Raw genomic sequence first — 24,232 nt, 5'->3', positions numbered from 1 at the left:
TTTCAGAAAGATTAGGTCAACACTAAGAAATGGGCAACTCCAAGGGAGGAGGACTCAGTCCAAGGGGAGACTGAGGAGTGGAGGAAGGGGAAAGATGCAGTTAAGAATTCATTGTATTTACCACAAAATTAAGAGAATTGGGGGAAGAGATAGGTTGAAGGGGGGTGAGAAGGTTTAGGGATAGGGGTGACACTGATCAAGATGCATTGCATTCATAAATTACTTTGTGATATGGTACCTCCTTTGTATAACTACTTAAAGATAATAATATTTTTAATTTAGGAAAATTTAAAGACAGATTTGGCTTTGATTAGCAATTATCATAGCTTCTCATATAAGACATTTACAAATGCCATTGCCATGAGCTAAACAGATGGGAGTTGGCATTATGGATAAAAATTGGGTGAATTTTTAAAAATTAAAAGAAAACACCAGATATAAGGAAAAAGGGGGATCACTTTAAAGTTACTTTTATTATAAACTTCAAACACCAGCCAAGGGAGACTGTGTCCCATCTAATTAGCTGTGATGAATGTCCTGTTGATTAGAAAACTGCCCCATTTCAAAGTCCAGTTTCATTATGTGGCTCCTAAAATGACTGATCCACTCGACTTGTCTGGTGAGGTCCAGATCAGAAGCTCAATGCAATATAACAATTACCTTAAATTCAGCTTACCAACACTAAATCACAAATGTCTACAAACTAGATCACTAAATACAATAGTTATTTCCACAGCTCAGCTTTCATTTAGTGATTATTACGAAGGAGACTACATAAGGTACAGTGGGATCCACTGTGATTTCTCATATGATAGTCTTAAATGAAACCTCAGTAATATAAAGATGAAATAATTATGATTTAGCATTATACAGAAAATGCTGACAACTTATGTCAGGAAATCCATAAGGTATTTCAAATGATCTAGATAAAAGTAAAACCATTGTTTTGAGTACAAAATCTACAGATTCCAGCCTAATTCATTTGATAAATATAAATCACCCAATTTTCCTTAGATAATCTACTAGCTAATGAATGTAGAAGCTTGGATACGTACTTCTATAAATATCTTATATATCTAGTGCAGTCCAATGAAAGTAACCTAGATTCAGGACTTCACCACCAATCTGTTGCATAATTAAAGAAATCTCTTATGGTATTGCAACCCCTGAATTTGACCTTCAGCACAGAAATGACCAATATTGAGATAACATGCTAAAACATAGATTCTAACATTTTATACCCTATTCAAAATGTTTCAAAATTGTAACAGATTTTAAATATTAAGTATATTAAATTATTAATACATAAGTGACAGAAGAAAATTTAAATGGCTAAATCTTGCATAAAAAGACTTCTCTAATAAGAATATAACTCTATCCAAGTTCATCACCTAGTGACAAGCCTCATTTTTGTCTCCACACGATTAGTGCCCTAGTCTCCTGGCCATACACAGTTGGTACTCTTGTTCACACTCATGTTTCAATGTTTTTTCATTCCCTTATCACATAGCATGCTAAGAATCAGTGAATTTCACACCTTGCCCTACATGAAAATAATAAAGTGAGCAGAGAAAATAATAGAAAAGAGGGATATTAATGAACACTTACAGAAATAAAAACTTTCAGAATTGCAAACCAATGGAAAATAAAGGGCACTAGATCATGGGATTACAAAGATTTAATGACAAAACATAAGCTAAGAAATTATGTATGAGGTCAGCAAGTGAATCTACATCCTTCTCAAGGTCATTTCTATTCATTCTACATTAAATGAACAGCTTAAAGAACTGACCAATAGCTGTGATCTCATAAATAATAAATTTGATCAGGAAAGAGCTAAAAACTATTCAACAACAGGAAAATATTTTTATGGAAATAGGTCTGAATATATGTTATTATAAATGTTGAAAAATGAAAGAAAATAACCCAAATTCTGCAATGAGTTTAAGTAGAATGGTAGAATTCGGGAAGTTTAGGTTGATATTTATTCTATTTTATTGTAAAGATGCTGTACACAGGGGTTGCAGTTACATGAGTAAGGCAATGAGTACATTACTTGTTGATCATTGTTACCCCTGCTCTTGCTGTTGTCCCTCTATCCCTTCCCTCCCCCTTGGTTGATATTTTTTAACCATTTTCTGTAACAAAATTACTTCATAATAAGTAAATCATAGCATTTTAAATAAATAAGTGAACTAGCTGTATCTAATTAGCTGATTTATGTCTAATTCACTGTTAACAGACATATAATACTATATGCTACAGAGTAACTCATGTCTATCATGTAAAATTGTTAACTTTTCAGCTATACTTGTTAGTTATATGTTAACCACCGCAACTTTCACAATTAAATCATTTGAGATGTGATTTTCAACTTGAATAAAACCTTTATCAACTTCTATTGGGAACAAGATTTCTAATGTGGGGCCAGGAAGGAGGTTCAGTGGTAGAGTGCTTGCCTTGCATGCATGAGGCCCTGGGTTCCATTCCTCAGCACCACATAAGCAGAAAACGTCAGAAGTGGTACTGTGGCTCAAGTGGAAGAGAGCTAGCCTTGAGCTGAAGAGCTCAGGGACAGTGCACAGGCCCAGAGTTAAGGCCCCATCACACACACACACACACACACACACACACACACACACGAGTTCTAATATACTTAATTTTGTTATATAATTTAAAGCGTATATGCAGGCTTTTTCATTAAAGCTTTGAGGTTTTTAAAGTTTAAAATAAATACTTATCTGAAAAAATTGTCAAGTGTTGGTGAAGATGTAGACAATTATAAACTTTATGCACTGATAGGAATAAAAAAATCCCTCAAACACTGTGGAAAACAATTTGATATGTAAACATACAAAGAGGAGTGGAAATGGCTTTTCAAATACATGTACTCACAAGTTCATAGAAGTACTATTCACATGACCAAAAAGTAGAGATAGTCCAAGCATCTATCTCTGAATGAATACTATCACATATACAAATGAGAGAATATTATTTAGCCATTAAAAAGAAATTAGTTCTGATGGATGGTTCAATGTATCTCTGAAAAGTTAGAGAGAGAAAGAGAGAGAGAGAGATACATTGTATATTTCCATGTATATTAGACATCAGGATAGATACTAATATAAAGACAAGCAGATTGATAGTTACCAGGCGCAGGGATAGAGAAAAGAGAAAGAAATTGTTAATAGTGTTTAAGGTTTTACTTTTGACTGATAAAAATGTTTTAAATGGAGACTGAGTTCATAACTACTCAATACTAGGAATTCCAATATGCAAAACTCCTCAATGGAAGGAAGTTGAACACAATGTTGCACCCCTGCCATCCAAGCAATGAACATGAAGCCTAAAATAGAATCATGGCTCAGGTCTATAGCTGGACAGAGAGATCTTAACTCAAAAATAGCCATGGACAAACAGATATGGAGGCATAGCTTAGTGGTAAAGTGATGGCCTATCAAGTCCAGGTCCTGAATCAAACGCCAGTATCATCTAAATTTACATTTTAAAAAACCACTGTACATGGACTTCCTGCTCACTCTCTTTACACATCCTTTTTCCTCCCACAAAAAACTCTCTGGCCTGGCGCTGGTGGCTCATGCCTATAATCCTAGCTACTCAGGAGGCTGAGATCTGAGGATCCCAGTTCAAAGCCAGCTCGGGCAGAAAAGTTGTAAAACTCTTACCTACAATAAGCCACCAGAAAACCGGAAGTGTATCTGTAGCTCAAGTGGTAGAGAGCAAGTTCAAGCTCCACAACCAACACACACAAAAAACTCTGTGCCCTTTGAGTCCTCAAAGATATTTGAGGGAAAAAAAGCACCTGTCTTCTACAGAGACAACTTTAAATAAATTCATTTCCTTCTACGGAGTGGGGGGGAGGGGGACGGAAGAGGGGAGGGGAGGAGTGGTGGAGAGGAGCCCAAAATAGGAAATATAGTTGTTCTTTGTGTTAAGATGCCTGTTATCAAGATCATTTTCCAGCCAATGCCTTAGGGACTCTAAGATGCTCTAACCAATGTTTTGTTTTTATGGGGTTGCAGGTAAGCTTTTAAAAACATATTTACAAAAGCACCTTTCTAAATGAAGGCCACCTCACACATTCAAAAAGGGACAGGGAATGATCAGGTCAGAAGGTGAGCTGCATTCTCTAAAACTCAATCATCTTATTAAATAAAAAAGAACTTAACAATTAAAACAGCAATCCAATCGTTATTCAGATTTGTGTTTTCTTATTTATAGAAAAATGCCTACTCACTTGTACATATATATGTATTTGTATTGCCACCTATACATATATATATATATATGTATGTATTTGCATTGCTGTATACATATGTAAGTAAACAGTGAATTCTGTTATATTATAAAAGGACTATTACAGTGCTGAACTGACACAGACAGACAATTTTCCTTATTATTTGTACCAGATACACTTCTAAGTCTACTAAAGAATGTAACAGAAAAATGAATAATTGGCCAATTTAAAAGGATCCTATTTATGTTTACACAATAACCACAGGCTTAAGATAAAATAAACTTGGTAATATAAAAAAATCTAAAAAAGTACAGTTCTAAAATCAAAAACCAAAAGGCTCTAAAAAAATCTGAAAAAGTACAGTCCTAAAATAAAAAACCATAAAGGCTCTAAAGATAAATGTCACTCATTTAGAAACAAACACAATTACCCCATTGGCTATTTCAGCTCTCCTGGGTGGAATCTTATGCCACAAGAGCAGAAAGCCAAACTGTCCCACTGTGACCTGTGAAACCCAGAAAAATAATTGGTTCTCTAATTGAAAAAGAAAAGAAGATTAAAGAAGAGAGAAGAGCCTTGCTTCAGGAAGAACGTGGTTGAGGCAATATGATGATACAGACTGGCAAATGACTAAGAACAAACAATTAAATTAAAATATACTGCATATTTTGTGTGAAATGTGGCAGCAATAGATCTTTTGATAAATATGGTTTCCCTCAGTGATGAGTTTTCCAATTAAAATATAGTTGTATATTGTATTTTTAATTGCCCATTGAAAGATACAATTATAATAACATATTTCACAGGTTGTAATAAAATTATATATTCATATCCACTCGCAGATGCTTGTTAGGTGTAAGTTATATGTGAATCAGAAAAAAAGTCCCCTTCTTCCCACACTTTCACAAGAACATAGATGTTATATAAATTAAAATAGGTTGTCAAACATATAGTTCCAACAGTAACCAATTGTATGTTAATATATAAACTTTAAAACAAGGGCATTTATCAACAATGTAGAAATCATTATCATCCAAAATTTAATAATGTATAATATATATTTTCCCCTAAAATAGTTGTTTATATACTTAAAATAAAAAGCAAGCAATAGTCACAATAAATATATTTAAATGCCACTGTCCAGTTTCCCTAGGTTATAGGGAAGACATTTCTAGGTTAAAAAAATGAATGTGATACAGTGTATACTGTTTGTGTATGTCTGTGTAATTTGTTCCAAAAATTAAAAGAATAGCATACATTGCAAAGCAGAAAATATACAGCGGACTATGATACCACACACTAATCCACTAATATTTATGGAAATGAAAGTTGAATCACAATGAATTACACTTTCACTTATAGCTTTTATTGGCCGATACTCTACTAACTGAGCCACATGTCCACTCTACATATGGCTTTTATTTTAAAAAACAGACTGTAGCAAGTACTGGCAAGAATGTAGAGAAAAGCAAACTCTTATACATTATTAGCAAGAATGAAAATTTTAGTACAGCTATTGTAGAATATAGGATAAAGGCACCTCAAAAAATAAGAATAAAAGTATCATGTGATTCTGCAAACTTTCACTGGAACACAGCCAAAGGAAATGAAGAGTGAAGAGACATCTGCACTCCTGTTCATTCCAGTAATATATACAATAGTAAGAAATCAAAACAACCATTCCTCAACTGATGAATGGGACATAAAAATGTGTGATAGATACTTGAGGTAATACTACTTATAAACCTACACACACACACACACACACACACACACACACACACACACACACACACACACACACGACACAGCAACATGGAGAGAACTGGAGAACATTATGTTAAATGAAATAAGCCAGTCAGACCCCTCACACAATTGAGGGATCTAAGACACTTGACCTATTGGTGATTTCCAGAAGCTGGAAGGTTCAATGGGAATACGGATGGATGGAAAGGGACTGAATACTGAGTTATACTTAAAAAAGAACAAGAAGTTCTAGCATGCTACTACAGAGTAGAGGGACATTAGAAAAGAACGATATGTAATTCAAAAAGATACAAGAAATACATTTATTCTTGGTCTGCTTGAGGGGATAGATATGCTTTTCCTGATTTAAACATTAAACAAAAGAAACATTTATGGAGATATCCCATGGCACCCCACTAATAAGTATAAAATTCTTTATGTTTTAATGTGTCAAGTACAAATAATAAGCTGGAATCTAAAAAAGAAAAAGAAAAATCTTCAAGGTAAATACTTAATAAGGTAAATTTTGACTACTTCAACAATAACAATGTCAACTGTGGAAAAATTCAGGTGATACACAAAGCTTTACAAGGAGAGATAAGGCCTGTATTGTCAACATTGAAGTTAACATCTCTTAGCAATACAATGTGCAGGGCACAGCAAAAAGCATTTTACAACATTTATTATATAATGCACACAATAACCCTATGGGAGGAATATTGTGTCCCGCAGTTTAGAGGCACAAAACTATAGCTATGAAAGCCAGAGCTGCATCTGTGTGGGGTGGACCATAGAGAGTCCCTCAATTCTCCTATAAGGAGTGGACACTACCAAGACCCTCACTTCTCCTGTACACTCCACAGCATGGTATTAGTATTTACAGCTCAAATACTTACACAAGTGGATAGAGGTAGCAAATGATGAAAGATGGTCTTAATAAAAAATGGCAAGTTTTTAAAGCCTTTAATATAAATCGCACGATGAGGGTGCACTGCTGTGGGGCAGTGGTAAGGTGGCAGGAGATGAGAGGAAAATTATTTTAAATCAAAGAAGAACACTTTAAATAAAACATAATAGGATTTCTTTTAATCAGAGAAGCAGCATGGCACAGCTGAGATCCTGACTATAGACTCAGATCTGCCTTCACTCAGCCCTTTCAGTTCACCTTATCTGAAAACTTTCATAAACTTTTTCCTATATATATAAAATGTGTGTGTGTGTGTGTGTGATTTGCATTTATTTTTCCATAGCATTTTGAGGGAAAACATTATAATTTTATTTTCATTTAGTTAAAAAGTTTTATGTTTTATCTAGAATTCATCTAATAAATGCATTAGAGTAGTCAGTAATGATAGCTTATAGATTCAGTAACAGATGATGGAGGGCAGCAGTGTATGAAGACATTTGTTGGTAATCCCAGTTCCTAAAGAAGAGGAGGCAAGAAGATCACTTGGGCTCACAATTCAAGTCCTCATTTAGCAACTTAGACTCAATCTCAAAAAAAAGAAAGAAAGAAAAGAAAAGGTTGGCTAATGTAAAAATAAAAAATAATTCTATGTTGTAGAAGATTCTTATTATAAATGATGTATTGGTCCTTTGGATTACCTTCCTCTCCCCACCCCCCCTGCAAAAATAAAAAATTGGTAACAGAAATGAATAGGTCCAGAGGTAAGCCAGAAAGTTAAAGTAGGACTTTTATTCTTTTTGTCCAAAGACTCCACTGTGAAAAAGAAAAATGGAATTCAATGCCAAATAGTATATCTAAATGAGTAAGGCTTCAAAGAAAGCAAAGCAACATGTATACCAAAGCAGCTACCAAGGCTGCATTCAGGATTGTCTATCAATCAGATCTTCAGTCAAGGTGTGCCTTGTGTTTATCTAGAATTCTGCAACCAGTTTTTAACATCACATTAGAGATAAACAGGCACTTGAAAATAAACCAAAGAATGAACCACAGCCTAGCCCTAATGCTTACACAGTGTTTTATGACTAATGTCTCAGGTTTCTCAAAAAGCTGGTTATGTTTTTATGTTTTGAATATCTATGTTAATTTTGAATTGTAAGAAGTAAGCAAGCCAATTACCATTATGTACTAAGAAACATACTCCTCAATAAAGTTACTGAAACCCATACACACATAAAACAACATATTAAACATGAATCATAAAACAATAATTTCCATGGAGGCAGCCATGGAGATTTCCTTTAGGAAAACATCTTGTGGCGATACAGAATATGAACTCCAAATCTTATGCAAGCTAGGTACTGGCACATGAGCCATAACCTCAACCCTATATGCTTTAGCTATTTTTCAAATCCAGTTTCTTTTGTTTATCTCACCAGCCTGGACTGAAATCTTGCTATTAACTCTACCCATGTATCTTGGTTGGCAGGCATATACCACTATATCCAGTTTTTTATAGTTTGAGATGGAGTTTCAAGAATTTTTTGTATGGACTGGGCTGGTACAAAGATCCCCTCAATCACTACCTCCCAAATACCTTGGATTACAGGTATGAGTTATTGAACCTATCTAGGAAAAGACTTCAGAATGGCAAAAAGGAATGTATTTAGATGGCAGGCTCCAAATTGTTTGTCTCTTTATGATTCTCCTTAGCTTTTTTACCCTGGCCAAGCTCATCCTAGGTGGCCTCCAGCCAGTGACTGACCAACACATAGCTAAAGAGGCCACACCATTAGGATACAGCATATGGCTCCTTTAACTAGCACACCAGATATCCGTAGTGTTAGTTGGTTGGCTGAGAATTGGTCAGCTTTTCACTATGATCTAAGGCTTTCCCTGCCAAGTCCTGTTCTCCCATATTTGACCTTTCAAATACATGACTACTTTAAAAATAAACAAACATCTGCACTCCAAAATCTCAGTGGCTTCCAACTGACAAAATACACTTCCTTATGAATGTATTAAATAATAAAATCTAGTTGCAGGCCTAATACCTAGCCTAACTGATGATGTGATGAGCTCAATGGAGATTTTCATGTATTTAAAAATTGTCTAATATGCTATAAAAGCATGTCTGAACTCTACTGTTGAAAATGTCATAGGTATTTGTTGACTGTATTTATAACTGAAGACAATGCTAACTTTCAGTTATACATAACACATTAGTGAAAGTAATCTTATGATAATTGTTTTCTTTTTCTTTATTCCCAGTACTGGAGTTTGCACACAGGGCCTATAATAAAAATAGTTTATTGCGCTTCTTTTTTAATCCAAGTTCATAGACACCTTACTTCTATTAAAAAAAAAAAAAAACCTAGTTTAGAACTGTGTGACTAATGTATGCTCCTAATTTTGAAATACCTGTTCTTTTCAATATTCAAGGTGAACTTAGACTAAAGCAATGATAACCAAATGTCTCCAGCCTTGATTGCCAAATGACATGCCATGAACATGTGAAACCTGATCTTCAATACATAGAGTATGTTAGAAATCTGAGATCAGATGCTGAAATGCATCAACCTTGAGGGACAAAAAGCTCAGCTTACCCAAACACCTGAAACATGCCTTGGAATCAAATTTGCATTGGTCAAATTTGTAAAATACATAGTTATTTTCCATGCAGGAAGTTTCTTTTCTGTGTTAGAAAAAGATTTCTTATAGTACTTAATATACTAACCCCTATATAGACTGTATTTGTACAAAGCTTTAACAATAAATTATTTCATCCACCAGCCAGCTTATAAATGATAACAAGGTGATTTTTTTAATGATGAAACAAGACATTCTCTACCTATTTCATAATTTCATTTTATAATTAGTTCTTCGGAAATTCAGCCACAGTAAAGAACCCAATCATTTATCTCTAGACAAATATTCATTTCCTAATTTATTTTTCCCCAATTTCTCCAAATTAGCATTTTTCCTTTTCAGAAACCTTCCAAGTGCTGAATTCAACCAAGCCTATCTTTTTCACCATACACCCTCGTGAACATTATTTCTGTCATAAACTATACTGATCATCCTAATGTAGGTTAAGAAAAGATTAGAATGCTTTTTACACTTTTCTGTATCAAGGAAAAAATTATGTGTAATTATAGAATGACATTTTAGACACAGCCAAGACACTGGGATAATCCGTGGTGTATCACTTACTACTCAATATTTTGTCCACTGAACTATGATGTTGGAAATCTAAGCTTGATTTGTTTTTAAGTACATAATCCATTAACTGTTTCCATATGCCACAGCTATTCAATTGAGAAATTATTTATAAATCAGTTTATTAGCCCTATCTGGCAAATATGATGCACCTGTTATAAAATGTAATTACTTCAAAAAGCTAACAATTGTGCAACCAGATTTTCATAATAAATCAGTCTAGCAAAAATTAGAGTACTCATATACTTCCAAGACCCTTTAATCCATATTAAGCTAACAATCTATGAATAGTGAAAGTAATTAATATTAATTTTAGTTGACAACTCTAACACCAATAACGTGTTAGGATACTTTAATCCATTTTCCAACATCCTGAAAAAATTAACCAATAGATGCTTCTAATCTGCCCTACCAAATAGATAGGTAGATAGATAGATAATATATAACATTACCATTTTTGATGTAACCAAATGTTCAATAAATGAATATTGTGATTAAATTTCAGAGAGATATATCAACCATGTTTTCTCCTAGGTCTTCACAAAAGCCAAAGATATGAAAATATGACAGTGTCTTCAAACATCAAAATGAGTATTTATTGTTCTGCTCCTCATTCTGGGTTTTATTAAGACTGAAAGAGCATTAAGTATTAGTCTGCCTTATTTACTCCCATGTCACTAGTGCTAAACATGCAAAATACTAATTGGCTTGAAAAATGGTAGTCCAACGGTGGGGTGGGGGGAGGAAGAAGTCAAAACAGAATAGGAAAAGAGGACAAAAAGGATAATCTGGAAAAGGTCTTTTTTATATTTCAGAAGAAAGAAAATCTACAAATCTGCATGGTATCTCAAAAACTTAGATGAGAGAAGGAAGTCAAAATGAGCTAGTGAACAACAAGTAAACTATTTTTTTAAGATGGGAATAGATGCAAATGGGGGGGGTGATTTCACAAGAAAGTTTTGAAGAGAGGTCTTAAAACTTACAATATGTCACAAGGCACTTGCTCAATGGGCCAGTGTTATAGATGACAACAGGAAGATTTAAAAAAAATAAAAATAAAAACAAATTAAGAGCCAGCACTGATGGCTCATGCCTGTAATCCTAGCTGAGAATTGAGGATGATTGTTCAACACCAGCCTGGGCAAGAAAGTCCAAGAGATAAATATCTCCAATTAACCATCAAAAAGCTATAAGCAGAGCTGTGGCTCTGGTGGTACAGTACTAATTGAGCAAAAAAGCTAAGGGAGCTGGATACTAATGGCTCATACTGGTAATCCTAGCTACTCAGAAGGCTGAGACCTGAGGACCATAGTTCAAAGGCAGCCGGGAGAGAATAGTCTATGAGATTCATCACCAATTAACCACCAGACAACTGGATGGAGCTGTGGCTTAAAGTGGTGGAGTGCTAGCCTGGAGCAAGAGAACTCAGGCACAACATGCCCAGGCCCTGAGTTCAAGCCCTACTATCAACAACAACAAGTTTAAAAAAAAAAAAAAAAGCTCAAGGACAGCATTCAGAGGTCAAACCCCAGGACCATAACAAAAACAACAGCCAAAATCAAAACACTGCTTGCAACAAAAATAAAAAAGAAATAATATAAATGCCTCAATAGTTAAGAGAAAATGTCTATATCCTCATCAAAAACACCCTGCTCTATTTGGATATATGGAGTAAGATGGTATACTGGGATTTAAAAAAATTATTTTATAATCAAAACAGCAGGAGAAAGAGATCAGCCGTGATTGTGATGAAGATTAAACAGGTAACATAAAGAATACACAGCTCCAGGAACTAACTCTCTGGGAGCTGAACTCTCAGGGTATTAGAAACAAAAACCCCAACAAACCTAAAGCAATGTCTACAGTAAGATTAATCAGTTTTTTAATAAGGCCATACTTATTATCAGAAAATGAATCATGCATAAGAAAATTTCTGGATTCTCTTTGAATTGAGTTCTTTTAATTCTTACTATTTGAAATGGTCATGCAGGATTGGCATCTTCCATTTAAATGCCAAGATAGAAAAGCCATCTCTGTAATCACAGAAGAAACAAACAAACAAACAAAAAAAAAACCAGACACATGTTATTTCTCTAAAAGCCTACCATGCGCTCCTGTAATCTGGATTCTTTTTCTCTTCCTAGTTATGATGAAAACCAATAATCAAACTCAGCCAGAAGATAATGCATTTGTGCAATCCATCTGCATGCTGTAGAGGAGAATGTCAACTAGATTTTCATCTTAGACTGAATGATGCTTGCTTAAGTTGCCAGGTTTGCTCCTGAGAGCTTTGGAAATTACAGAGTGTATTTAAAAAATCTTTGGAAGTATAAGGAATAGGACAGTGTTAACATTCTTGACTACCAGGCCATAAATGGAGACCAATAGGCCTACATAAGCTAATGTTCTTATCTAAGCTTTCTATACATTTTTTCTATTTCCTTCCATTCTGCTGTTTCCTATTAAGGATCCATACAACAAATCTGTTTCTCTAAAAGTAGAAATAATTGGTCTTCTCCACTAAATTCCTTAACTACAAACAAGACGAAAATACATTCTAACATTCTTCATATTATACTTCCTGGGATTATTCCTTAAAGAGATTGAATAAAAAAAAGATAGTTTATCAGCTTAGCTCTAGTTGATATAATGAAATGCTGGAACTGCTCAGGGTCACAAGTCTGGGCTTCCTCATCTTTTCTGTTCACCCTGAAATACCATCCACAGTCACAAAGGGTAACTGCATTTGAGCAGAGACAAAAGATGTTGTAGTGCTCTGTCAGCTTCTGCGTCAAGTGAAAGAGAATCTGGACCTAGGCCCAGCATGTACAAAGGCCCTGAGAGAGCAGAAAAAAAGATGGAAATAAAATATTCAGAAAATGATAATCACTTCTAAGCTTAATCTTTATAACTAGAATTAGATTCTACAAATACACCTATTTTTTTCAACTTTGAATCTCAGGGCTTTAGGCTAGATGACTTAAGAATTTTTTAAAAGTTCAATTATTTCATTTAGGGCTAACACTACAGCTAAATTAAAGACATGCTAACAAGTTTCCCTTTTGAGCCTCATTAATTAAGAAAGTAATCAAAGAGGGAGGAAAAAAGAAAGCTGGATGTCAGCTTTACTTAAATAGCTTCTAGGTATCACCATTTGCACCTACTAGGCAAAGCAAAGGGAAAACTAATCAATTCCAGATTATGAAATATGAAATTCTGAAGTGTTTTACATGTAAATACATATTCTAACTGCCACACATTTTCCTTGATTGCCTAAAGAGTGCGCTAATCTTATTCATAGAAAATTTTGATTCTCCATAATCAAAAGGTAAAATTAAGATCTGCTTACTCCACAAGTTTTCCCATGGTAAGCTGGTAGGAAAAGTCTCCCCCTTTTCAAAAACTGAGATGTATCATTTTAAATATTTTACTTAAGACAAATCCTGCTCAGAATATCTGGTCATGACTTTTGATTTAACACAAAATTGAGAAAGCTATTTTGTTTTACAATTACCTATCAGAAAGTTTCTAATTCACAACTAATTTTCTTGAAATAATTTCCCCAAAATGCAAATAACTTTATAAAGTCAACTTGTTAACTGATCGGCTAATATTCTTTCATGGTTATGAGGATCAAGTTAAAAGGTTGATGATGCATCTCTAGATGGCCCAGTGTAAACAGACATTTAAGAAGGCAAATCTTACAAAGGCTTCCTATCTGAAACATTATAGCTAGATTTTTCTCTGAGAGGGATATAGATATCATTAAATATATAGTGAAAAGGGTTGTTGGACAAGAAAACAAAAACAAAAGTTAATCTAAGTGCTTTGTGCTTCTGCTCTAAAATATAAATTTAAATATAAAATAGATATACATTATGTTAACAAATCTTGATATCAGTCTTAAAGTGTAAGTGTAAGCGCATGAGATTAAATGAAACATCAAATATACATACAAAACTAAAGCCTATTTTTTTTAAATCACACCACACAGGTTAAAGCTGTGACAAAATAATTTTTTAAATGAACACTATTGCACCTAACAAAATAGTCATATACTCCATTATATTTTTTTCAAGTCAGTCACAAAGATATTATAAATTTGAAGATACTATCACATGTTGCATATGCCAATTAATATGTGACAGTCACTGTAATACTAGCGGTTACCAAAGTTCTCTCTAGAGTGAGGCTCATACTTTGTTTAACCTAACATTCTAACTAAAGGAAATTCTATGCCAAAATTTGCTTTGAAAATGTCCCTCTTCACAACAACAACAAAAAAATAAATAAAATTAATTTACACTAACAGAAATCTTCAAAACAAATTTTCACACAGAAAATGTAAGAATCAAAGCTTGTTTCGATCATTTTCATTTTTCCAATTGCTCATTTGATATACTGTGAAACAAAATTTGCATTTTAAAAATTTTGTATGATCATTAACTATATAAAAATATCAGGTAAAGGATTCGTGATGTTTTTCCAAAGGCTGGTATATAAAGTGACAATGTTAAAATTCTCAAAATAAATTAAGAGGCAGATGATAAACTTACCTTTTAGTTGGCAACAGAATGTGTTCTCAAGTTTACAAAGTAGATCCATGTTTTCATACTTATTTTCATTTACTTTTATCCAGAAACAGTTTTCAGACATTTCATGAGGTCTGATCTGCAATTGAGAGAAGAAGGATGCATAAAACAGCTGGTTTCTTCACCTGTCTCAGTCCAATCACTGCGTACAGACCCCAACATCCCATAGCTGCCAGAAGTATGTATGAAGTAATCTCTGTAAGGTTACCCCCGAAGTCTGTTCAATGAAAGACAAATTTTGCAGGATATTAAGATCTTCTGAGAAGAGATTGCCATGACAAAATAGTTGGGAATTTGCAACTGAATAAAGTTTAATTTGTATCTGAATAAAGTTTTAATTTGTTGTATTTGAGTCATTATGGATGCTCATTTGTACTTTGACTTTTAAAGGAAATAACACAAGCTGGTATGACTGTGAAACAAACTTTCTGCAGAATTCAGAATTCCTGTAAGTATCAGCTTCTGACAAATAATACAAATAATTATGTCTATTGGTAGCTACCAATAGACATAAGTTCCTAAATATTCCAACGTTTTTATATTATTGAGAAATACACATACCATCATAAATATGGTGACATATCAACTTAACTACAAATCAAATCCCTCCAAAATATCACCTCCCACCAAATGGATAAACTGCAAACTCTTAGAAAATAGTAAAGGGCTTTAATAACACTTCCATTTAATAACACTCATTTTCTCTCTGTCTCTGTCTCTCTCTCTCTCTCTCTCACACACACACACACACACACACTTCATTTACTACCACTTTGATTTGGAGTCCCAAATATATTAGTAAATCTAAATTGTATTTTAGTAAATATATTAGTAAATCTAAATTTTATATATTAGTAAATCTAAAACTAAATTCTAATCTATAAAAAAGTGTTTGTTTTTTCTTTATGTGACTTACCTTTAACCAATTTAATCTTCTCATGTTGATTTCAGGTTTAAATTCTTTCTTTGGTTTCAATCCAAATGGCAGTACTGGAGGAGGAAGAGAGTCTGGTCCGCTGAAAAATCCCAGAGGAGGTGGTGGAGGTATAGGACCACCGCATGGCATCCGCACTCCAGGAAGAGGAGGTGGTGGTGGTGGTGGAGGGGGTGGTGGAGGTGGCGCCACTCCACTAATAGGCAGTAGAGGGGCAGAAGGGACTGCTGGATGGCTGGTTCCATCTTCTTGGGATGCTGGCAAAGGAATTTTTGTACCAGCTGGCAAAGCACCAAACTAGAGAAAAAGGTAAGAATGGAACTAAGAACATGTCTATGTAAAAGTACCTTTTACCTAAATAATGTTACTAGTTTAGACCAAAAGTAACTGAGTATTTTTGTATGACTTAACTTAAAAATATTTCTTCCAATTAGGAATTATAGTTTTTGTTCTCAAGAATAAGGAATTGTCAGAATTGCAAATCGCCACTGAAAGGCAATCATGATTATATAGGTTAAACATACCCAGAAATTAGGGTATGAATCTAAAAGCTCTGGAAATTAGCTATCCCAGATGACAGGAGTGCGTAGGAGATGAGTTCACTCAGAATTTAGAGAACACAGAACATGAGAAAAAAACTGTGGAATGAGAGGCACACTTTTAATCCCTAACCTCAAGAGGCCACAGAAGGAGGATGGTGTGTTTGAAGCTAAACTGGGCTGCACAGTGAATTTAAGGCAAAACAGAAAAATGCTGTTACAATCAGTCAATTAGCAATCAATAAATTATCATTGTTCAGACAGGACATATATAAATAATATAGCAATAATGACATAATAATAATCCAAGATATGTTTAAATGGCATGTCCATATGTTATCTTGGCTCCAATCTCATCAACAATGTCCCAATGATTTCTAATACACATTAGAGAAAAATTTCTAGGAAGGTACCTAAAAAACTATATTATAACAATTGCTCTTCCAAGTAACCTTTTTTTAGTTCTAGATACTTATCAATTTCATAAAGTCTCTGGTATATCTTGTTTCTCTGTATGGAACTGTCTTTTCAGCTGGCCATTTCCTAATAGCCCATTTCTGCCTGTTTAAATATGTTCCTTCCCCCAAAATGAATGCTTGTTCTGCCTACTAATTTTATAGCTATAGAATATTGAATTTCTCAATAGTTTTTACCAGTGTGAAATAATCACATAATGAATCATGTTCAATTAACTCTTGACAGGGGAAATGACATCACCATAATAATCACTAATTTCTTAGCACCAAAAGCAGCAACTAACATGTTAAAGAGTTGTAGTTGATAAATGAATTAATGACAGGAAGTGAAAAGGGCAACCACTAGAACATAAACCACAAATAAAGAGAATATGCCACTTCTTCAATAAAGACTGCTCAGAGCCAGCTAGGGGTGAAAAAGCTGAGCAAAGACCCTGAGTTCAAGCCCCAATACCAGTAGCAACACACACACACACACACACACACACACACCACCACCACCACCACCACCACCACCACCACCACCACCACCACCACCACCACCATGCAACAATAACTTACTCAAAAATTGTAAATGTATTTCTGTAACTTAGAATTTTTTAAGTAGATTTCAAAATAATTCTTGGGGGGCGGGGGGAGGATGGGAAGGGAAGGGAAAACAAAGGAGGCTACAATGCTTGATAAGAAATGTACTCATTATCTTGCCCATGTAATTGTAACCCCTCTGTACAGTATTTTCACAAAAAAAAAAAATTCTTAAAATGAGAAGTTAGGGATGGGAAGGTGGCTCAGTGGTAGAGCACTTGCCTTGCATGCATGAGGCCCTGGGTTCGATTCCTCAGCACCACATAAGCAAAAAGAAAAAAAAGCCGGAAATGGTGCTGTGGCTCAAGTGGTAGAGCGCTAGCCTTGAGCTGAAGAGCTGAGGGACAGCACCCAGACCCAGAGTTCAGACCCCACAACCAGACCCCCCCCCAAAAAAAAAGAGAGAGAGAAAAGTTAAAAAGAAAAGAAGTTTAAAAAGTTAATAAAATGTATACTATCCCAAAACAGGAAAACTTTGGCATCAATATTTCTGCCACTGTCTGTCTATAAGTCAAATTGAAGTACAAAACACAATCAAATGATTCTTTTGTCACTTCTTTGGTTTCTTTTTTTTTTTCGGGGGGGGGAGGAGTTGTCAATCATTGGGCTTGAACTCTGGATAGCGTGGGTGCTGTCCCTCAGCTCTTCAGCTCAAGGCCAGCTCTCTACCACTTGAGCTACAGTGCCACGTCAGGTTTTCTGGTGGTTAATTGGAGATAAGAGTCACAGACTTTCCTGCTTGGGCTGGCTTTGAAATGGGATCCTCAGACCTCAGCTTCCTGAGTAGCTTGGATTACATGCACCACATGAACCACATGAGCAGGAGGCTCAAATGATTCTTTTAATATACAAGGTAAAGAGCCATATAAGAAAGAGGAAAAAGTCAGTGAAATGTGGTACTTTTTTTTTAGAACCTTAAAGAAAAAAGATCAATGAGAATAATTTTCTTAGATATAAGAACTTCTGATTGTTTAATAAAACTGAATACAAACAGCTATTTCTCAAGCAGTCTTTAGAGAGAATAACATAACAAGTATTCATTGAGTATCGTAAAGAAAACAAAATTGCCAAAATATAAGAAACAGAACTCCCTAGATTATTCCTACACAATCATAAATTAAGATGAAAGAAAAATAGCAAAGCTGAATTTATTGCTCATCATCCTACATGTAAATCTGCATGAGGACATTTACCTATGAATATTCTTCCCTCTTACTTACATCCTCATAAAGCATGCAGATGATGTATTTCTTGCTATCTAATGTTTTATGTGTAAGCGTGTAGGTGAGCTATCTGCTTATAATCCAGATTTGCTCTCTTTTTTTGTCATGTTTTAAATCTGTTTACTTTGGGAAATTGAAAAATTATCAGAAAATGTTCTCATTCCGTTAGAGGTTATCTTTCCCTGCAAGGTACCCATAGGTTGAAGGTTTTGAAAAATAAATAGTTTCAGCAATAATTTCCTGTAGTGGGGTAAAGATCAGTGATGAATGGCAAATCTCACAGGATGAAACTTTCTTAACCTTTCTGGCTTAATTACCTAGGAAACATCTGACATTGGGAACAAAACCCAAATGAAACAATGGAAGCAGGGTTAATTAGTAAAGACTTACAGTAAAACTAAAAAAAAAAAAATAAGCATAGCAGCATAGAAATACATATGAACAATATTATGGAAACATACAGGTGAAATTAAACTTTAAACATTTTGATGCTGCGAAGATGTAACATGATCTCTACTCCCCTGTTGGGGTTACAATACCAGATTCACTTGGGATGGTATTTTACCTGAGATTTAAAAGCTTGTAACTCTGCTTGAAGCTCATTAATCTTTGCCTCTTTTTTCTGCAATTGAACCTGGGTTTCCTGGTGGTCGGCAAACTCTTTTTCAAACTGAAATGGGAAAATAAGAGAGAAAGATAGAAATGAAAAGCACTATTCTTCATACAAAAATAGGACTCTTAATGATCCATCAATAGAACACGGAGTTCTGAATTAGTTTTTCAAAAGGAGTGTTAGATTTTTGATAAGTCGGCCGTTTCTTTTCTCTAGGTACCTCCAAGTCCTTCCAAAATCACTCATTCACAAAAGAGGGGACAAAGCCAGAGACGGAATCTATGACCTTCTTCTCCCAGCAGAGTAAAATGGGCCATAGTTACCCATGACCTTGGCATTTTTCTCAAAACTCCCTAAATATCATTGGGATTTTGTGTAAAATAACAGAAGGCAAAGCATTGAATTCTTTGCTGCCCTCCACCTGAAAAAAAACTTATACCTTATTCTTATCTACAGTTTATCAACATGATTTACAATTCTATTTTTAATGTTTTTTAATACCTCCACTCTACTGCACGAACTTATGAGACTTTTTCTTGTAGATTATCCCCTAAAAACTTTGAGAGATTAATGATAAATTAGTCTTTCAAAGCCACTAGGGCAAAATTTTCTGAAGGGAAAACAAACAATAAAATCTGGTGAATCCAATGATCTTTCTAATTTAGTTTGACCACTCATAAATTTCCTCCTTTCACTCAAATCATTTTCACTTTGTCATCATCAGTACTGAAAAATTTGAATTTTTATAGAGTAGTATCTTATAATGAAGAACAAATATGTCTCATTCTTAAAAATAGAGAAAAAAATCAAATCATCATACAAGACACAAATGTATCCTTCAGTAGCATCTGCTCTTTAAGTACAGTCAAACATCAACCAGGAAAATGGTAAGTGGCAACTTGATAGTTTACACAGGGCTTTTCTTTTAGCAATTGGATTTTAAGGAAGAGAGGCAGTTAACCACTATGTGGCTAGTAAAACTATGAGATTTTAAGTCACACTTTGTACCGATTTAGCCTGAGATAGTCAGATAAAACCACACTACCTCCTTACAACTAAAGTTTCAATTACACTTGAGAGAGTCTTTTTTAGAGTAGCTTAAGGTTTCCAATGAAAACTGGGCAAAAGGCAGAGATTCTATGCAGCCCCCAAGAGCCACTGGCCACTTCATTAGTTTTCAAGCATAGAAGTCATGTTCATGTTTCTTTACCAAAAGTCGGTGAAAGTAAATATTTTAATTTCCATTTTATAAGTGAGGAAAGTAAATATAGGCTACTGATCTTTACTGCCATCCTGGGCTCCTTTATAAAGAAACCACTAGGTAAAAACTATCCAAAGATCATTTATTACTCAAACCACACAAAGCATGAATTAATCATCATTCCATTGCTACAAAGGCTCTAAAAGAATCTTAAATCTAATGAAGTGACTACCTACAAACCAAACCATTCTTAGACCCCAAAGGTGGAGAGATATCTGTCTTTTACAATACATAGTAATTGTACAAAATATTGGGCTTTCTTGTGATGTTTTTATATACACATATAACAAAGATTAATAATTTTCACACACACACACACACACACACACACACACACACACACACACACACACACTATTGTCTCTTGCCCTCTCTTTCCCCTAGACCCTTTCCACCTCCCTGGCAAAAATACTTCTCCTTTCATGCCTTATTTTTTTTTCCTCCACACATTCCACATATGAGAGAAAACATGCAAAATTGGTCTTAATAAGTGTGTCTTATTTCATATACAAGTGCTTCACCACGGACCTGCAAATAGATTTGCTTCACACCTGGGCTGAATTTTCAGCTTTTCTACTCAGGTCCTTCATCTCGTCCCTTAGAGCCCTTCTCACACTATCTTAGTTTTTCCTCCAAAGTCAACTGTTTCAGAATGCTCATAGCTCATACTCAGTATTCCAACCTGCTGAACTCCTTTCCTTTCATTATCCACTACAACTCAGCAATCACTCCTTTATTCTAAAAAGGAAAAAAAAAAGTGTCATGGCTCAACAAATTCCAATTCTTCTGGACTTCTCACAGCCTCATATTAGTTGATCTTCCTACAGCTATACTACTTAATATCATAGGCCCCAGCCATAAGGTTACATAAAAGTAAATTTAAATCAATACAAATTAAAATAAGTTAAAAATATTGGTACTCTGATATACTAGCCATTTTCAAGTACACAACAGAGATACATGGTGTCAATGGCCACCACACTGAAAACATACTCTGTGAAATGTTTCCATCTTCCACAGTAGACATGGTCAGTTCCCACATGAATCACAAACAGAAGTTGTTTCCACATGCAAGCTCTCTCTGTATGTTCCATTAGAACACAGTATTTTCTGTTGCTACTTCTTGCTCTAATTTTTGCTCTAGGTTTAATATTCCCCCAAAACCCAACGTTAATGTTGACATGCTACAGTACCTGTTACAGTACTCACCCCTCTGCTTCCCTCATTCTACATTTCTCCTAATGGCATCTTCCAGACTCATTCACAAACTGCTCATTTCCACATCCCTATCACCATGCCAGCTTCTCTTCTAGTACTGAACTTTCCAAGACAAGTTAAACAAGACAGAAAATATGTTCAAACCCAAGTTTATCTTCTCTCTTACAATGTTTTCTGTATGTATTTGAATACTGCTATTCTTTGTAAAGTACAGGTCACATAATAACTCCTTTATGTTTTAAGTGTCAGTAGCTTCCTTATAATACTAACAAAAACACCCTGGGATCTAGTCCCAACCTGCCTATTTCCCATGATACAACAAATATTGAAACCTGTGTCCTGTGACATGTCCTTCACAGTAGCAACTGCTACAGATAGAGCTGAACAGAATATGGTCAAAATTTGGAGTAAGTACTGCCTAGTGATGAAGTAAATGTGAAATAACCACTACAAATCCCTGAATCCTGTCAGCACTAAAGACAGAGGAAAATGAGGCTTCACTTCAGGTTTGAGAACAGTTAGCTGAGCAGTGCAGATAGCTCCTTCAAGCAAAAGCAAAAGCACAGTGCATAGTTGAAGAAATGCCAAGCAACTCTTGAGAAGGGGCAGAGAGGCAAGTATGGAAACAAGCCAGAAGTAAACATAGGAATGACACTGTTGAGAAGAATTGCAAAATAAACAACCACTTCTTTTTTCCTAAAAGCCAGAGAGTCATGAAAGTATGTGTACTAAGAAATTAACATAATCAAGTTTATACTCTGGAAGCCCCAACTAGTATTAATACAGAAAACAGATTGAAAGATAAATACTATCAGTGAAAAAATTAACTAGAAGGCTACTACAGACCTTAAAGCAAGGATATAGGTAGGAAGGAAATGCGATTAGAGAATCCAAAAGAATTTGTATCTGGCTGACAGAAGAAAATAAGTGCAGAGTGCTCTAGGATGAACATAGTGTTTTGTAGTTTTTCAGGCTTGAAACAAAGCGTTATAATATGGGGGTAGGTGAGGAGAACGAAGATTTAAAAAATGAAAGGCTGTACTGGTGGCATTAGCATGGCCTGGTTTGTGGTCATTTGGGAAAGTGCCTAGAAGTAGGATTGTTGGGTCATAGGGAAGCTCTATGTTTAGTCCTTTGAGAAACCTCCACATGCTTTCCAGAGTGGTTGGACAAATTTACATTCATACTAACTAGACTATGTCTATAAATCTATACATTAACCCAACAGATAATAAAAGACAAATAATTACACTTGGACATGATTAAATAAACAGCACTCAAACATTTGCACACTGACAACAAGGGAGGAGATTCTTAGGAGAAGATCACAATGTCTCAATAGCTATGTGCATATGACCATATAAAATGATGCTTATCGAAATAAACTCCAAAAAATGGAAACAAGAGGTGTTTTGTTCATTGTACTATATGCAGCTATTTTTTATTTATTTTATTCCTTTAGTGTATTTCCTATTGTCACTGTTTTTTTTAATTTCTGTAACATTTGTCTTATACATAAATTTATCTGATTTGGGGAAGAGAAGGAGAATCACAGAAACTGTGGGACAAAGGGTGACCAATTCAACAGTAATACTCACTAGACACTATGTTGGAACTGAACTTTACAACTTGAGGGTGAGGGGGGCAGACAGGGGAAAAGTGGAAGAAAATGAGGGAAGGGGTAACACTGTTCAAAAATAAATATACTCATTACCTGACTTATGTAACTGTAACCTCTCTGTACAACAAAATTTAAATTAAAAAAAAACAAGGAGGAAAAATATTTTCAGGGAAAAGAATCATTTGGCCATCAGGATGGCAATAATCAGCTTTGCAAAACTAAAACAAAACATATGGCATTGTATATGCTATTTATTAAAGGGAGGTTTAGTTAGTTCATAGCATTTGCAGTTCAGAATCTACCAACACAGCAAGAACTATATGGCTAGGCTGCACTTAGATGCACAGACAGCAATGGAAGATATGAAGAAGGAAAGGAGAACATACAGAATCCAGAGAAGGGAGGATGGGAGGTGCCAGTTGCACCTTCTGTAACTCTCTCCTTCTTCAAGGGACTGAAGGGGTAGAAGCAAGGACTATATCAGTCTCTCATGGAACTACACACCTCCCGCAAGACTGCTCTTCTTAACGCTTCACCATCTCTCATTAGTGCCACGTAGGGACCAGCTTTTACTATTCACCACATAGGCCTTTGGAGGGAAACAATGAGACTTATCCCCAAACCTCAGAATATATGTGAAGCTTGAGCTACCTATAGGAAATTCAAAAGAAATTTACATTCACTCCTCCTTGGATATTTAAACTTGTTACTGTACATAGATCACTCAGGAATCACAGAGTTATCACTTTCTCAGATAAATAATATACCCTAGATAGTCAATACTGAATGAAGAATCTCACCTATATAATTTTATGACACATGGGCATTTCTACCAAAGCAATTTTCATACAGCAACCTGAAAATATTAAGATGTACCTTATACACATTAATAACATCAAGTTACATGTTCACAAAAGCAAAAAAGTCTTGTCTATTTTAATTCATCATCTTGCCAAGGCCTTACATTTATAATTAAACTCAATAAATAATAGTTGAATGTAGTGATGAAGATTTGGTCAAATCTTCTTGTATACGTTGAAAAG

The 24,232-nt window shown here is 34.9% G+C and overlaps 1 protein-coding gene across 1 annotated transcript in view; it reads right to left on the bottom strand.

Annotated features, from left to right (window-relative positions):
- Diaph3 (diaphanous-related formin 3) overlaps positions 1 to 24,232 on the bottom strand; it is a 450,644-nt gene that overhangs the window by 253,823 nt on the left and 172,589 nt on the right. Inside the window, exons 15-17 of the mRNA XM_013010947.1 lie at positions 19,042 to 19,146; positions 15,636 to 15,950; positions 14,684 to 14,798 (exon numbers count right to left, since the gene is read on the bottom strand). Coding sequence (XP_012866401.1) covers positions 14,684 to 14,798; positions 15,636 to 15,950; positions 19,042 to 19,146 — 535 coding nt within the window. The remainder of the gene's footprint in view (positions 1 to 14,683; positions 14,799 to 15,635; positions 15,951 to 19,041; positions 19,147 to 24,232) is intronic.

The sequence above is a fragment of the Dipodomys ordii genome, unplaced genomic scaffold (genome assembly GCF_000151885.1).
Source record: "Dipodomys ordii isolate 6190 unplaced genomic scaffold, Dord_2.0 Scaffold1, whole genome shotgun sequence".
Taxonomy (NCBI): domain Eukaryota; kingdom Metazoa; phylum Chordata; class Mammalia; order Rodentia; family Heteromyidae; genus Dipodomys; species Dipodomys ordii.
This window is presented reverse-complemented; position numbering and strand designations above follow the sequence as displayed.